This window comes from Anabrus simplex, chromosome X (genome assembly GCF_040414725.1).
Source record: "Anabrus simplex isolate iqAnaSimp1 chromosome X, ASM4041472v1, whole genome shotgun sequence".
Lineage (NCBI taxonomy): Eukaryota > Metazoa > Arthropoda > Insecta > Orthoptera > Tettigoniidae > Anabrus > Anabrus simplex.
The window spans coordinates 175,659,911-175,675,348 of NC_090279.1; the positions used below are offsets into that span (position 1 = coordinate 175,659,911).

Sequence of the window (15,438 nt, forward strand, 5' to 3'; positions counted from 1 at the left end):
GCTATTAAAAGTAGGAAGGATTCTAACATGAAGATAAAGTTGGAATTCAAGAGGACGAATTGGGGCAAATATTCATTTATAGGACGAGGAGTGATTGGAATAAATTATGGAGGGAAATGTTCAATAAATTTCCAGGTTCTTTGAAAATGTTTAAGAAAAAGCTAGGTAAACAGTTGATATGGAATCTGCCACCTGGGCAACAGCCCTAAATGCAGACCATTGATTGATTGATCGATTGATTGATATTGAGCGCGCGAGTCAATACACCCAGTAGCGGCGATTGGAAATTATAAGTGGGGGCAGGGGAAAAAAAGTGTATAGACAACAGAAAGTATCCAGGTTTGTGGGACACAGCGAGCGGGGGGGGGGGTTATATACAACTAATAAAGCTACAAAGTGGTAGATATTTTGATGCTCTCTGAGCAAATTTCCACAGAGAGATAAAGGTTGTTTACCTACCAACTTCAGTGTGATAATAATACTTTTTGAGATTTTAATTCAATCACAAGCCCGCCTGGTGGCCATGATCGTTAAGGCGTTGACGTCTAAACGGTCTCACACCATGGTTAGCCGGTTCAATTCCCGTTTGTCAGAATGTTGGTCGGCAGGGTAGTATAGGTGGTGGTATACAATTTCTAATCACTACATTGTGTGCCAAAAGCCTGGATTAAATTCCAAACCACTCTGCAGTGCTCATATGGAGTGAGGGCATATCACACTGTTGATGGTGATTCGTCCATCGAATGGGGACGTTTAGCCTTGAGCAGACCCCTTGGTGCTATTCAACAGGAGTAGGCTATGTGCCGGCACTGGGTTTCACCATCTCCTTTTCTACTGTCATATATCATGTCATTCATTTCATCTCATTAACTTCTCTGATGAGGAGATTCGTCTCACCTCATACCTGACCCATTAAAGAAACAGACAAGGGTTGGACAACTATACAATATAACTTTCACCAAAGGAGCAGTACTACACATGTATTGCAATTAAACAGAAGTATGGTGTGATCATACAATTAAAAATAATTTAGTATTTGACTACGCACTAAGAAACTAGCAGATACTAAATTGACTGCTAGACTGACGAATGCACGCGCAAGCAGGTGAATTAGGTATACCTCGGTGTCCAAGAACTTGGTAAAAGATGTACTCTTGTCACCCTTCCTCACAGTACATGCAAAGTTTCCACTACTTGCTATGGTGCTATATACATCGGTGAGCCACGACAAAAGACATTTTATGCATATTTCTGCTAATAATTTTGTTAATAATGCCTATAAATTCTATTTTCAGCTGGCTAAAACTGAATAAAAATGTAATGTTTTGTCCACAAAGTGTGGGGGCGGGCGACTGCCTTCCTAATCGTTGCTACTGAATACAGCGCATCTTATAACAGAGTATATGTATGACGTCACATATTTAGCACTCATTTTGCCTTACTTTGAAGCATTATTTCATGAAAACTAAGTTTCAGATTTTCAGTTTTTTGCAACAGGTAGCATCCTCTTTTATCTGTCAATTGAGATATTAAAGATAATCGTAAGTACTCTTGGTGATATACACCTTCTACCCAAACACTAAAACCGTCTTAAAATTTTTTTTTCTATGTTCCCATTGTCGAGGAATGTAAGTCTACATCAAAAGTCTTTTCATTCTCTATAATTAATTTCGTGTAGCTATTTCTAGCGAGAGTGGAGCCCTTGTAAGGCAGACCCTCCGATGAGGATGGGCGGCATCTGCCATGTGTAGGTAACTGTGTGTTGTTGTGGTGGAGGATAGTGTTATGTGTGGTGTGCGAGTTGCAGGGATGTTGGGGACAGCACAAACACCCAGCCTCCGGGCCACTGGAATTAATCAATGAAGGTTAAAATCCCCGACCCGGCCAGGAATCGAACCCGGGGCCCTCTAAACCAAAGGTCAGTATGCTGACCATTCAGCCAACAAGTCGGACTTCATTCTCTATGAAGGACACCGTCTGGGAGTCCTTTAGGGCCGGCCACTGCTGCTTACCTCACAGTTCAGAGAATGAGTGTCATGTAATGGACCACAGAACTCGTAAGGAAATATCTTACTTGTCTTAAGTTGCGACTCTGCGAGTCCATCAGTCTGTTGTTACTCACAGCAGCAAACTGGTGTGTGTCACACACACACACACACACACACACACACACACACACACACACACACACACACACACACACACACTCTCTCTAACATACTAATTCCATACCAAAATTAAATTGAATGTTTCATTTCGTTTCATTTCCTACCCAAAATATTTCATTTTTGTATCCAACGTTTGGACTGTTACAAATATTCTTACATGGAATATAGCCAGAATGACACATAACTACAAGAAAGAGAAAGAAACCCAGGAATGCTGCTGGACTTGAACTGGTGATCCTCGATGCATTGACTTCGTTAACCTTTGGTTGATATAAGGCACTTGAAATTTATCAGTGCCACTTTTCTCGAGGATGCCTGGGTATCTATCCCAATGGCTTTAGGAAATTCTTATTCAAGGGAACACCTTCACATATTGCTGTGAACTTCAAGCCATCACTTCCCACTAATACTTCCAAATTTCTTTCTTCACCTTTTTCTTACCTCTTGTCCTGTCATAACCACAATACAGGATATGGCTCCTCTTTTGCCACACCTGTAAACCGTATTGCTGTTTACAACTGCTTCTTCATAATCCCTCTACCTACGACCATTAGGGACGTTTCCTCTCATCGCAAGTTTAAAGTGGCTTGCCGTGAGAACTTGCTAAGTAGATCCCGCTGACTTGCTGGATAATTGTAGAAGGAATGAATGAATGAATGAATGAATGAACGAACAAATGAATGAATGAACAAAAGAATGAATTACTGTAGTTACATCATTTAAGTGTACTTTAGTTATCATTTTAAAATTAAGGATCATAATACTATTATTAATATTATTACGTAGGTGGTTTGAAAAGTTCTCGGAATGTACTAGAATTAAGTATCTTACCTCGGTGGAACTGGTTTTATTTTTCAACATAGTCTCCCTGTAGACTAATGCATTTGGTCCAGCGATGTTCCAATGCCTTGATCCATCTCGAAAATGAGATTCCTCCAGGCCTGCAAAATACCTCTCCAATTCGGCTGTCAGTTCTTCCCTTGTAGAAAATCTCTGTCCACCGAGGAAATATTTCAGCTTGGGGAATAGAAGAAAGTCTGATGGTGCCAAATCAGGTGAATAAGGTGGATGTGGCAACAATTTGTACCCCACTTCATGAAGTTTTGCCATGGCAATAACACTTGTGTGCGGCGGAGCGTTGTCCTGATGAAAGATGACCTTTTTCCTTGCCAAACCACGCCTTGTTTTGCGTATCCTTTCCTGTAGTTGGTCTAGGAGGTTTGCACAGTATTGCCCCGTAATTGTTTGGCCAGTAGGAAGATAATCTATCAGCAGAATGCCTTTTGCATCCCAGAAAACTGAGGCCATGAGGCCATGACCTTTCTGGCCGAACGCACTGCCTTTGCTTTCTTTGGTGGTGGTGAATCAGCATGTTTCCACTGCTTTGACTGCTGTTTTATCTCTGGGGTATAGTAGTGGACCCAAGTTTCATCTGCAGTCACAAACTGGCGGAAAAATCTTGTTGGTTGCACTGAAAACGGGCCAGACTTTGTTCGGACATTTCCTATCTGGTGCGTTTATTGTCCAATGTCAAGAGCCGCGGCACCCATCTTGCGGATAATTTTTTCATACCCAATTCTTCGGTTAAAATATAATATACGTGTTCAGAAGACATCCCTACAGCTTCAGCAATCTCCCGCACTTTCAGTCGACGATCCTCCATGACCATTTTATGCACTTTTGCGATAACTTCTGGGGTCGTAACACTTTTTGGCCGTCCACTACACAGATCATCATCCAAGCTCTCCCAACCAAATTTAAACTCACTGGTCCACTTGGCAACAGTTGAAAATGAAGGAGCAGAGTCCCCCAGTGTGTTCTGAAAGTCGGCATGAATTTCCTTTGCTTTCATACCTTTCTTTACAAAGTATTTAATTACTGCTCGAATCTCAGTTTTTTCCATTGTCACAAATCACTACGCAGGAACAACAGCAAAGAGTCGTCACTACCACACTCCTGCAGCTAGAGCACTGCCGCGCCACGTGTTCACCCACAAAGGATGTGTGATTATTGCGCGGGAACCTCGTTGCTCTAGTACTGACATCTAGCGGTGATTCCGAGAACTTTTCAAACCGTCCTCGTACTATACTGGATGATTTGCAAAATAAAACAGAAAATTCAAAGAAACTGAAAAACATAAGATTTAAATAAAAAATAGATAAACGACATACAATGAAAAGGGTATGTACAGATGAGTAACAACAGAAAAGATCAGAATGAATTAAAAGCTACTGGGCAATTCGGAAAGAAAACCTATCAAAGACGATGACCAGAAAATGATTGACTGAAGTGGTCCAATGAGGCCATAAAAGAAGAAAAAGAAGTAGAAGTTATTGCTATTAACATTATTTGTATTTGATATAGATGTTGATTCCCATAGGGAACCTGAAATGTTTGTCCCGAATGAGTAAATTTATAATACCAATATAGTTGGTCCGTTATTGGACATTATAAATTTTCCAGCCAACTCATTCCTGGTTGCCAGCATTTTTGAAAATGAGACAAAGTCTCTCATAGTACATCTGGCACTGCTGGTCACTCCAAGTGGCCTCCACAGTATGTACTAGCCATGCATCTTGGTAGGTGTGCTAATTATCAACTAATAAGCCCAAATGAGCACACTGGGGCAAAATGCTGGCAATCAGGAATGAGTTCGCTGGAAAATTTATAATGTCCAATAATGAACCAACTACAATGGTATTAATAGAGGGATTTTTTCAGGGGGAACGTAGGGTACGTGTACCCTTTAAACATTTGAAGACTGTTAAAGAAAAAAATATTGTTAAATTTCTATCTAGTCCGGCAAATATAACTTCCGACTTGGAAGTTCATTGATCAGCTTGCGCCAACGCGCTGTTCACAATAACTGGAGATGATTTAGAGTAATCTTCGATTTAAATCGACCTATCGAATTAGTTCCTCTTGGCTGGCAACTTGGCATTAAGCAAAATGAGTAAATAAGTAAAATGATTAGGAATACTGAGTGCAGTTACTATTTTGACCACAAATAAAATAGCGTAATCAATTTTTTTATGAACATGTCAGCCCAAAAAGTGATAACCAGACATGAATAATTGCCGAAAATTGTACGATTGTGATGTTTTTTCTAGTTCAACTGAGAGCACCCCTTAAAAATTCTTTAGAAAAAAAGCACCGATTATTTGTACTTGTAATTATAAATTATGTAGATGCATACTCTTCTAGTGGTTAAGTGTAAAAGAGAGCCTTGAGTTCTAGCTTTGCCACAAATTAAGTGTGAGGTTACACTTAGTGGATGATGTTCTTTTCATCACACTGTCTTTTGCTCGCTTACAGTTAACTTATATTCTTTAAACTTGCTGCTCCAATAATACAACTCCCACTGTACCTCTTGCTCTGTCCCTTCCCCAGAGTGCAACATCATCAGCAAAAATAAATGCATTCACATCTCCAGCATCCAGTCAAATTCGATCTAACTCAAAGTTTAAGGCGTGATCAAAAAGTTTTCATTTGAGAGCATTGCTGAAGCAGACATGCAGCGTACCAGGTGTCCAATGCGGGTATATAAGCATGGACATGTAGGCAAAGTGATTAGTGTGGCAGTCATGTTGTGCTGAGGTGCGCGTGTTAAATGCGGCCACGTGAACTATGTTGACTTTATTACCAAATGCATCCAAACAGGACCAATGTGTTGTTATTCTGTTCTTGGCTGCCAAAGGACAAACATCGGTGTACATCCATTGGAGAATAGAGACTGTGTATGGGACAGCATGTCTGTCAAAAACCACGGTTGTGGAATGGTGCACCAAGTTTCGTGTGGGCCGCGTTTTGACACAAGAAGCTGGTCGATATGGGAGACCAGCCTCATCCATTATGGGCAACAACAAGCAGGCAGAAGGTACGCCAACTCAAATGGGAGACATTCGAGCACCCGCTTTATAGTCCACATGCGATTACCACGCCTTCGGTCCCCTCAAAACGGCCTTGAAGGTCGACGCTTCCAGTCGGATGAGGATGTGGAGAAGTCGGTTATGGACTTCTTCATGCAGAAGGACACAGTATTTTACCACACGGGTATCTTCAACCTGGTGCATTGGTGGGATGAGTGCCTCTGCTCACGGCGATTTTGCCTGATTGGCATCCCGATATTCAGGACTGTACGGCCGTTGAACAGAAAATTTTTGATCGCTCCTTATACATCTGTAAGTTCTGACAGGTTCAAATATGAAGGTGTCAAGAAATATGACTTTAACCTTTTAAATACAAAGTCTCTCATAGTACATTTGGCACTGCTGGTCACTCCAAGTGGCCTCCACAGTATGTACTAGCCATGCATCTTGGTAGGTGTGCTAATTATCAACTAATAAGCCAAAATTAGCACACTGGGGCAAAATGCTGGCAATCAGGAATGAGTTCGCTGGAAAATTTATAATGTCCAATAATGAACCAACTACAATGGTATTAATAGAGGGATTTTTTCAGGGGGAACGTAGGGTACGTGTACCCTTTAAACATATACGTATACATAAACGTATACTCAATCCACACCCGTACGTCACTACAGACTGTCTCCACGTATAAGCATTTTTGGAATTATGTTTGTGGTACTACCGTTTAACGCAATGGACATGAATCTTGAATACACTGGTCTGCCATCTCTTGCGAAGCTCGAAAATAGAATATCTCTAAAGTACTCTTTTGTGTGTGTGAAGGAACAGTTTGTTTACTTCAGTGTCATAATGGCTGATCATGTGTGGACTGCAGCAGTAGCGGTTCACAGTTCGTAAGAAAGCGGGCGAATGATGTCATAAATGAAGTGTCCGGTTGGTCATTTTTATCCTGTACTTAACGTAACATGACCTAACAGCTCGAAGTTAGTATTCATTGACTTGGCCCACAATGGGCGACTTGCATGCACTCTGCAGTGTGATGGTAATGGTGGCAGATCTAGCTTAGATCTTTTCCAACAGAACAAATATGACCTAGACCACCATAGCTCAATGGTAAAGCAACTGACGCAAAATCGGGAGGTTGTGGGTTCGGATCTCAGTGGGGTCCGGTTTGCCATTCTTGTTCTGTACTTAACATTTCTTCAATACGAACAACATTTACTGAATACGACCTAATATCTTGAAAGTTTATTTTGATTACACATGAAGTGTTTCCTAGCATAGAGCGTGACTAAGGGTACGAATTTAACAGTGAAAGTAGTAGTAGTATGGAAGATTCGAGTGATGACGTTAGTGTTGTGGAGCTGAGGTTGGGGCACGGAAGAGACATAAATATGCCCCCAAGTTTCTTTGATGCCAAAGTACATTTGTGCCTATTATACAAGTATTTGATAATTCAGGTAATGATAATAAACAGGCCAACTCCATAGGCAACAATCTGGTTGTCACTTCTTCACTTCCTAGCTCAGGTTACATGGAGCATATCAAGGTTGCTTAATACAGTCCTTAAAAAAAAGGTTAAGAAAAAAAAGCTAGGGTAATATATACTCTGCAAGGCTTTGCTTCTAAACTGAAGTTTTGCAAAACAAATGAGCAATTCCAATATATTTGGTCCATTATTGGACATTATAAAATTTCCAATTTTCCAATAACGGACCAAATATATTGGTAATATAAATTTACTCATTCGGGACAAATATTTGACGTTCCCCTTACCTCTGCTGCCTGCGCGCTACTGCCGTGAGAATGCCTAGTGCAATATGACTGCAGTAAGCAGCCCTTATAAAATGGAATACAGGACTCAGAAAAGCTAATGAATAGGGATTGAAAACAAAGTCACAAAAGCTACTCTTACTAACAACATCCGATGCTAAAAAGAGAATACATTATTAAGAATAAAAGAGAATGAGGAGATAACACATTGCTCACCGCTAATGGTTGGCACAGAAAAACGGTTATGGCCTACAAAGGGAACAATCCACTGATCTCAGAGTCACTTTCTTGCCACTTGTCTTTCCCAAACTTCACTGAGACATACTAAACATGCACGAACTAAGTACACTAACCAATGCACATATGTAAATAAAACTATACCTATTTTTATACACTGAACTACTAAATCTGTATTGTACTAACTTATGCTATGCTAAACCATAAACTACACTATACTGTACTATATTAAAGAGATGAAATGAAATGGCGTATGGCTTTTAGTGCCGGGAGTGTCCGAGGACAAGTTCGGCTCGCCAGATGCAGGTTTTTATTTGACACCCGTAGGTGACCTGCGCGTCGTGATGAGGATGAAATGATGATGAAGACGACACATACACCCAGCCCCCCGTGCCAGCAAAATTAACCAATTATGGTTAAAATTCCCGACCCTGCTGGGAATCGAACCCGGAACCCTTGTGACCAAAGGCCAGCACGCTAACCATTTAGTCATTGAGCCGGACATTAAAGAGATTAAAGACTAATATGAAAAACACTTAATTACTGAAGAAAAATGCAAAAGATCGTGAACCGTACCGAATACCATACACACTGAGCAAGATAGGTTAACCAAGTGGTGAATGTAAATAATATTAGAGTTAGCAACTAGGTTTTGATCTCACACTCCGCCGATATAAGTCGATTTGAATGGCAGTTTGGGATAGGTTGGATGTCTATGTTTCAGCACATAACCACCAGAGAGAGCCAAAATCAGCCAAAACGTCAACTTAGAAGAAAAGCACTGCGCAGAAGAGGAATAAACACTCACAAAGATAATTTTAAAATATTTATTTAGGTAAACAGTTCTGACAAATAATATAGTATAATACGAAGGTAAAACAATATCAACAACTTGCGTGGTTTGAACTAAAAAACACAGATTTTGGCACAAGACTGTTTCATTATCAAGTTTAAAAGCTGACACAGTTTACATAAATTACTATGCAACTCCATAAATAACAGTTCTATCCAAATCAGTTTTTGGGAGTCCTGATTTCTTTCTGTACACAGCTATGTTCAGATTCATTTTATTCAAGCAATTCAAGATGGTTATAATAAATACTTGTATATCTTAAAACTTTCACAATCTATGATTGTGAAATTATATCCTCTGAACAAAGCTGCAATGTCTTTTCTAAGAAAAAGCACACCACAGAGTATAAAAGTCTATTTTACAGGAACAAGAAATAGTTGGACCTCTCCTCAAAGATCTTGATATGGCAGTGCGACTGTTACACTGTAAAGCAAAAAATTTCTAAACAAACCAAGTTTCTTACATTATTAGTTATTGATACACAATCTCCTTGGATATTCAATCAGTCTATGATGCAGTTGGCAACTTGCGAAGGTGGATCAAATATAAATGAGACCTGAAACTGGTGCAGTACACTTCAATACTGATAGTGCACAGTTAGTAGGAGTGTTTAAACACTGTACTGCAAGGTTGTTTCCTTTATTGTTATCACAGAAGGTACATATGTGTGTTGCGCAAAGCATAATCATTCAATTTTTAATATGTGAAGAAGTCATTAATAACATCGAAAGGATCAGTGCAGCATTTGGTCCGTTCCTAAATATTGCCAAGACCAAGCTGATTGTATTTTTGAAAACATCTAAGCAGGCCTCCTTCCTGCACATTAACAGCACAATTGCTCAGCAAGAGCCATCCTTCAAATATCTTAGGACTATAGTGACTGAGCATTGTGATCCCAAGAATGAAATCTTACCCGGGATTGGGCAAGCCAAAAATTTGTTCAACAGTATGAGGGCCTTATTCACCAGTAGAGATTCCAATCTCCAGCGCTGAGTTCGGATGTTGTGATGCTACGTTTTCCCTATCCTGTATGGTTTTGAAGGCTGGACGCTCAGTCCTTTGCTGGAGAGGTGGATTGAAGCTTTCAAAATGTACTTGTACAGAAGAATGCTTTGAATATCCTAGGTAGAAAGATCAATGAGGAAGTCCTCAACTTGTTAAATAAGAAAAAAAGAGCTTCTAACAACTGACAAGGAACGGAAGCTCAGGTACACATCATGAAAGGTGAATGATATAAACTTCTCCAACTCATCATCAAGGGTAAAATTGAAGGAAAATGATCTGTAGGGAGATGGAGAAATTCCTGGCTTAAAGACCTGTGCTGATGGTATGGACAAACTTCCACAGAAGTCTTTCGAGCCGCTGTTTCGCGAATTATTATAATCAATTGGATCGCCAACCTTCGTAGGGAGACGGCGTTCTAAGAAGAAAATGTTCAACTTGCAGAAATTTTATTTGGATTACTTTTGTACTGATACATTGTCGAAGCCTCAAAGTATATAAGTGACACACTTTCTTTCATGAAGGTCGGAAACTAATTTCTAACCTCACTCACATACGTCATCGCAGATTGAGCATTACATTTTGAGAGTTCTTCCTGATGACACATGATTATTCATTTGAATGAATGAATGAATGAACAAGTGAGTGAGTGAGGAAATAAACCTAATAACACTGACGGAGGAAACAGGAGTGAGTAATCAAAATCCACAGAAAATAAATTAACAAAAATGTACTGGTATTATATATTCAGTAATTCTGAAATATAGTCTAGACCAGCCTATTACACTCGTATATGTATTTTCAATGAAAAAACAAAACAAAATTGTGCAGCAAGTGGTATAAGTTATGGATGAGATAATTATTAAAAAGGAGTTGGGATTATGTAGAAAACTTCAAAGTGGGCACCAATAATTTTGAATCAAACGCCGGGCCCTGAGGACCATAGGATAGGCGTTGACCACTAAGCCATGGAACCAGAAAAAAATAAAATAAAATAATAATAAGTAGATACATACCAGTAAAGTGAGGTCCAACTACATTCTAAACTATTCAACCACCACAAAACAGTCACACCTATGGTATTTGACAGAACAGTAGACTCTCGATTATCCACCTGAGTGAATGAAGATGGTGATGAAATAAATGTAACCGTGCTGATGGGGGAGAATAGGAGTGGATATTCAAAATAAATAGAAAACACATAATTAAAAATGTACCAGTGTGCAGGGGAACTAGTATTGTATATAATTCTGAAATATAGCCTAGATAAGATTGTTACCCTAGTATATGTATCATAAACAAGAAAGAAACTATACCTAATGTTCCTAGAGGAGAGCAAAAATAAAGGAAAGGATTCTCACAATTTTTCCTACATTGCACTGACTTAAGACAGGTCTTATGGCAGTAATGGGATAGTACAGGGCTAGAAGTGGGAAGGAAGCGGCTGTGGCTTTAATTCATGTACAACCCCAGCATTTTCCCCATGTGACAACGGGAAACCACAGAAAACCATCTTCAGGGCTGCCGACAGTGGGGTTCAAACCCATCATCTCTTGAATGCCAGCTCACAGTTATGTGACCAAAACCGCGCAGCCAACTAGCTCAGTCAATGGTTTCTAAATTCTTTATCTAACGCTTCTTCCTGTATGGATGACATAAGTTTATTTGTACAGTCAAGCATGAAATCGAGGGAGTTGGCAGTTTGGATCGCATTGTTGTTAGCTTGCAATTGGGGAGAGGGGCCTTGAACCGTACCATCAGCAGCCCCAAAGATGGTTTTTGGTGGTTTTCCATTTTCACACCAGGAAAATGCTGCGGCTGTACCTTAATTAAGGCCACAGTCATTACCATCCCAACCCTAGATCTTTCCCATCCCCATGTTTCTGGAAATGTTCTTTGTTTTAGTACGGCATGAAACCCCTACATGATATAAATTTCATTCCGTATTGATGTTCTCGCTTTCACAAAGTAAATGTTTACTAAATCCTCTTGTTCAATACGATATATTTCATCTATGAAGATGACGTTTCTAATTTATCCATACATGTTTCGACTCATGTGCGAGTCATCTTCAGTGGATATTTAAATTAAAATGTATGTTACATTTAAAAACAGAGTCTGATAAAGTAGCATACAAATTTCCTAAAATTACTCATTGCTTTCATCTCTACCGGCTTATACTCCAGCAATATCATTTCCATTACAGATTATACGCTTCCATTTGATGGCACTCGCTAATATCAACAGTACAAAATAGCAACTAAGTTATAATAACCTCCAAAATCCAATTACAACCAACATCAACAAGTTATATGAGAAAGTCAACCCAAAGGAGATATTTTAAATTTTTTAGTAACACCAATATGTCACAAGGTACTTACAATAATAGTAATTTTAGAAAATTTGTATACTATTTTATAAGACTCTGTTTTTTAATGTAACATGTGTTTTAATTTAAATATCCACTGAAGATGACTCGCACTAGTTGAAACAGGTATGGATAATTTAAATACGCCATCTTAATAGATGAAATATATTGTACTGAACAGGAGGATTTTGTAAACATTTACTTTGTGAAAATTAAACCACTAGGAAAAAACCAATGAAAAGGACACTAAAAGCCACAGCCTTGGCTCTTTCTTACTCTGCGACACATGCTTTGTTTGGTACAGATCCAGCCATGCCAAACAAGTACACACAGCTCCGAATGAAACACGTCTACTTACAATATTACTAGTTGTCAGAAACTACAGTAACTGCCCATGATAAAGATTACTGCCTAGCAAGCATCACACTACCTGATTTTTCTTTCTTTTTGGCTAGTGGTTTAACATTGCAGTAACTCTGATGGGTTTTCGGCAATGAAAGGATAGGAAAGAAGGACAGTACTGGGAAGGAAATAAGCCATAACCTTAATTAAGGTACAGCTCTAGAGTTTGACTAATGTGAAATTGGGAGAAACAATCTTCAGGGCTGCCAACAATAGAGTTCGAACCCACAATCTTCCAAATCCAGAGCTCTGTATCAGGTAATGCTCATAAGTTATCACACTTCTGTTTCAAGTGTGTATGTCGATGCATCGCCAAATTATTCAGATTCGGCTGAACATGGACCAACCAGGGAGGTGGAGTAATTTATGAAAGGAATAACTCCACTACCTGAGAATAGTGGACAGGCCTAAAGGTAGGTAATGTATTTTAACCACTTGACTAATATTTGTGAAAATTTTATTATAATAATAACACAGTATTATTATTCAAATTAAATTTAAAAATTATAATTTATTATAATGTGTGCATTTTCAGATGCCCCAACTCATGTAAGTTATCTTTCAACTGATTGCCCACTGTATCCGAGTGCAAGTCTTCCTTGGCTTTTGCCAGGCGGTGGAATTTTCCTTAAAAGATTTCCTTCCATGTTCGACTTTTAAAGGAGCAAGTTCCAAGTTACAACTGCACGGTTGGGCCGATGACCTTCGATGTTAGGCCCCTTGAATCAACAAGCATCAACAAGCAACTGCACGGTCTACATACAATAAAAAATGTCTATCGATGAAATCAAAATTAAAACATTGCAAGACGGTGGTTCAACCAGAGGTGATATACAGAAGCGAAACTCTTTAAAGTCACTCAGAGAAACTGAATCAACAAAATCCCAGAAGTAGAGATAAGAATAGCAAGGACATGCATAAATAAAATATAAAAAAAGATGGACAATGGTGGACTGTGCCAAATGAAGTGGTGTACAGAGAAGTGTAGCCCATCACAGATACTATACGGAAGAAGAGGATCTCTTTTTTTGGTTACCATATGAGGACACCACCAGAAACCAGATGAGCGATCAGTGAGACATTGATGTTTCAAGCGGATAGTGTACGTCAACATGGGTAGATGTGAGGATGAAACAGAGTGGCAACAATGGGCTATTGTGTTTAGTCGTGTCCATGGCCATATGGATTTGCTGGTGTTCTGCAGCGGACTGTTCAACTTGTCTACAAGCAGTGGTGTATTACACGTAGCCACGAGCACGTCAGAATTGTGGTCGGAAAATGATCCTGACCGAGAGGGACCAGTGACGCATTTTACAGCTTGTGAATTAAAATTGCTTCCAAACCAGGCAGGAATTGCTGCAGTCAGTGAATGAAGGTCCATCCTAACCTGTTAGCGAGAGAACATTGCAACGGGGACTGCATGCAATGAATATCTGGAGTCGGTCCACCTTGAAAGAGGCCACTGCTCAAATAGGCACATAAAGCTGCGAGTCTTCAATGAGCTAAATATCACTGAACATGGACAGTAGCTGACTGGCGGAACGTAATGTGATCTGAAGAATCACGTTTTTTTGCCTGTATTCCAATGACGCATGTCGTCGAGTGCACTGAAGGCCAAATGAAGCATTTCATCACGTATGTGTGCAAGGTCAGGTTCAAGTCTGAGGTGAATCTGGGATGTTTTGGGGGTGTTTTTCATATCATGGATTGGGCCCGCTAACTGAGGTGACCACTAACATGAACCAGCATGTTTATTTAATCATTCTGGATTATCAGGTGTTGCCTTTCCGTCAACATCTGCATGATGAGTATGCTATTGATGCCCCAATTTTTCAAGATGAGAACACAAAGTTCATTGGGTTGGATGCATATGTGACTGGTTTTATGAGCATTCCTCCACCCAATTACATCTCGATTGGCCTGCAAAATCACCTGACTTAAACCCCACTGAAAATCTGTGGAACATATTGGAACAGCAGGTAAAACGCAGACATCAGCATCCCTGCAATTTGATGGGATTGCGCAATCAAATCCTCAGAGAGCGGCTTAACCTGGATGCGACTTACCTGCATAACATTGTGGACTCACTTCCTAACCAAATCCAGGCGGTTATCAAGTCCAGAGTCAGAGTTATACGGTATTAAATGAAGCTGGGGGTGACTAATTTTTTTGTCCGGTGAGCTTATGTGCAGTAGATGTGGCATCAGTGTGCCCTATTTAATGCATGCTGTCTTTTAAGGCAGAGATGCACTATAGTTACCGATATGAAAACAATCCAGTACAATCACGTAAAATGGCATTCACTCATCGTACGCTAAGTCAAAGAAAAATAAGAACTGATTTGCATGCAGATATTCGAGAGTTTACTGTGTAGGTACATCACGTTTCAGGACACCCTCACAATTATATCTTAGTTAACACAGAGAACAGGCTCTGCAGTTAAAAATGAGATTTCAGATTGTCTACATGAGGTGCACCAATCCTACAGGTACAGTATTATGACTAGTAGGATTTCACTGGGATAGGTAAGATAGCCACTCTAAAAAATATTTTTTTAAATAAAGAAAGGCTGCTTCCTATTCAAAGGTAACCGTTATCGACTCAGATTGCTCACATAGATTTGCTTCAGTTCTGTCTTCGGCGTGTTCTCAAAGAGAGCAGCACGGTTCTGTCCCTCGCCTTTCTTCACCCAGTGGCCATACACACGGAAGGCACATGCATCCACCACCTGTAAAGAAAAAATATGTGCAATGAAAATGCAATTCA

At 39.7% G+C, this 15,438-nt stretch overlaps 2 protein-coding genes across 3 annotated transcripts in view; one reads left to right on the forward strand and one right to left on the reverse strand.

Moving 5' to 3' along the window:
• The window catches only part of LOC137503105 (uncharacterized), a 229,468-nt gene that overhangs the window by 38,863 nt on the left and 175,167 nt on the right, over window positions 1-15,438 (forward strand). The gene's annotated exons all lie outside the window — the stretch shown is intronic.
• Window positions 8,860-15,438, reverse strand: part of PhKgamma (phosphorylase kinase gamma) — a 98,937-nt gene continuing 92,358 nt past the window's right edge. For both annotated transcript variants that reach the window (XM_067159230.2, XM_067159228.2), the window contains one exon: window positions 8,860-15,400. In XM_067159230.2, the coding sequence (XP_067015331.2) occupies window positions 15,266-15,400 (135 nt within the window). In that variant the 3' untranslated portion in view covers window positions 8,860-15,265. The remainder of the gene's footprint in view (window positions 15,401-15,438) is intronic.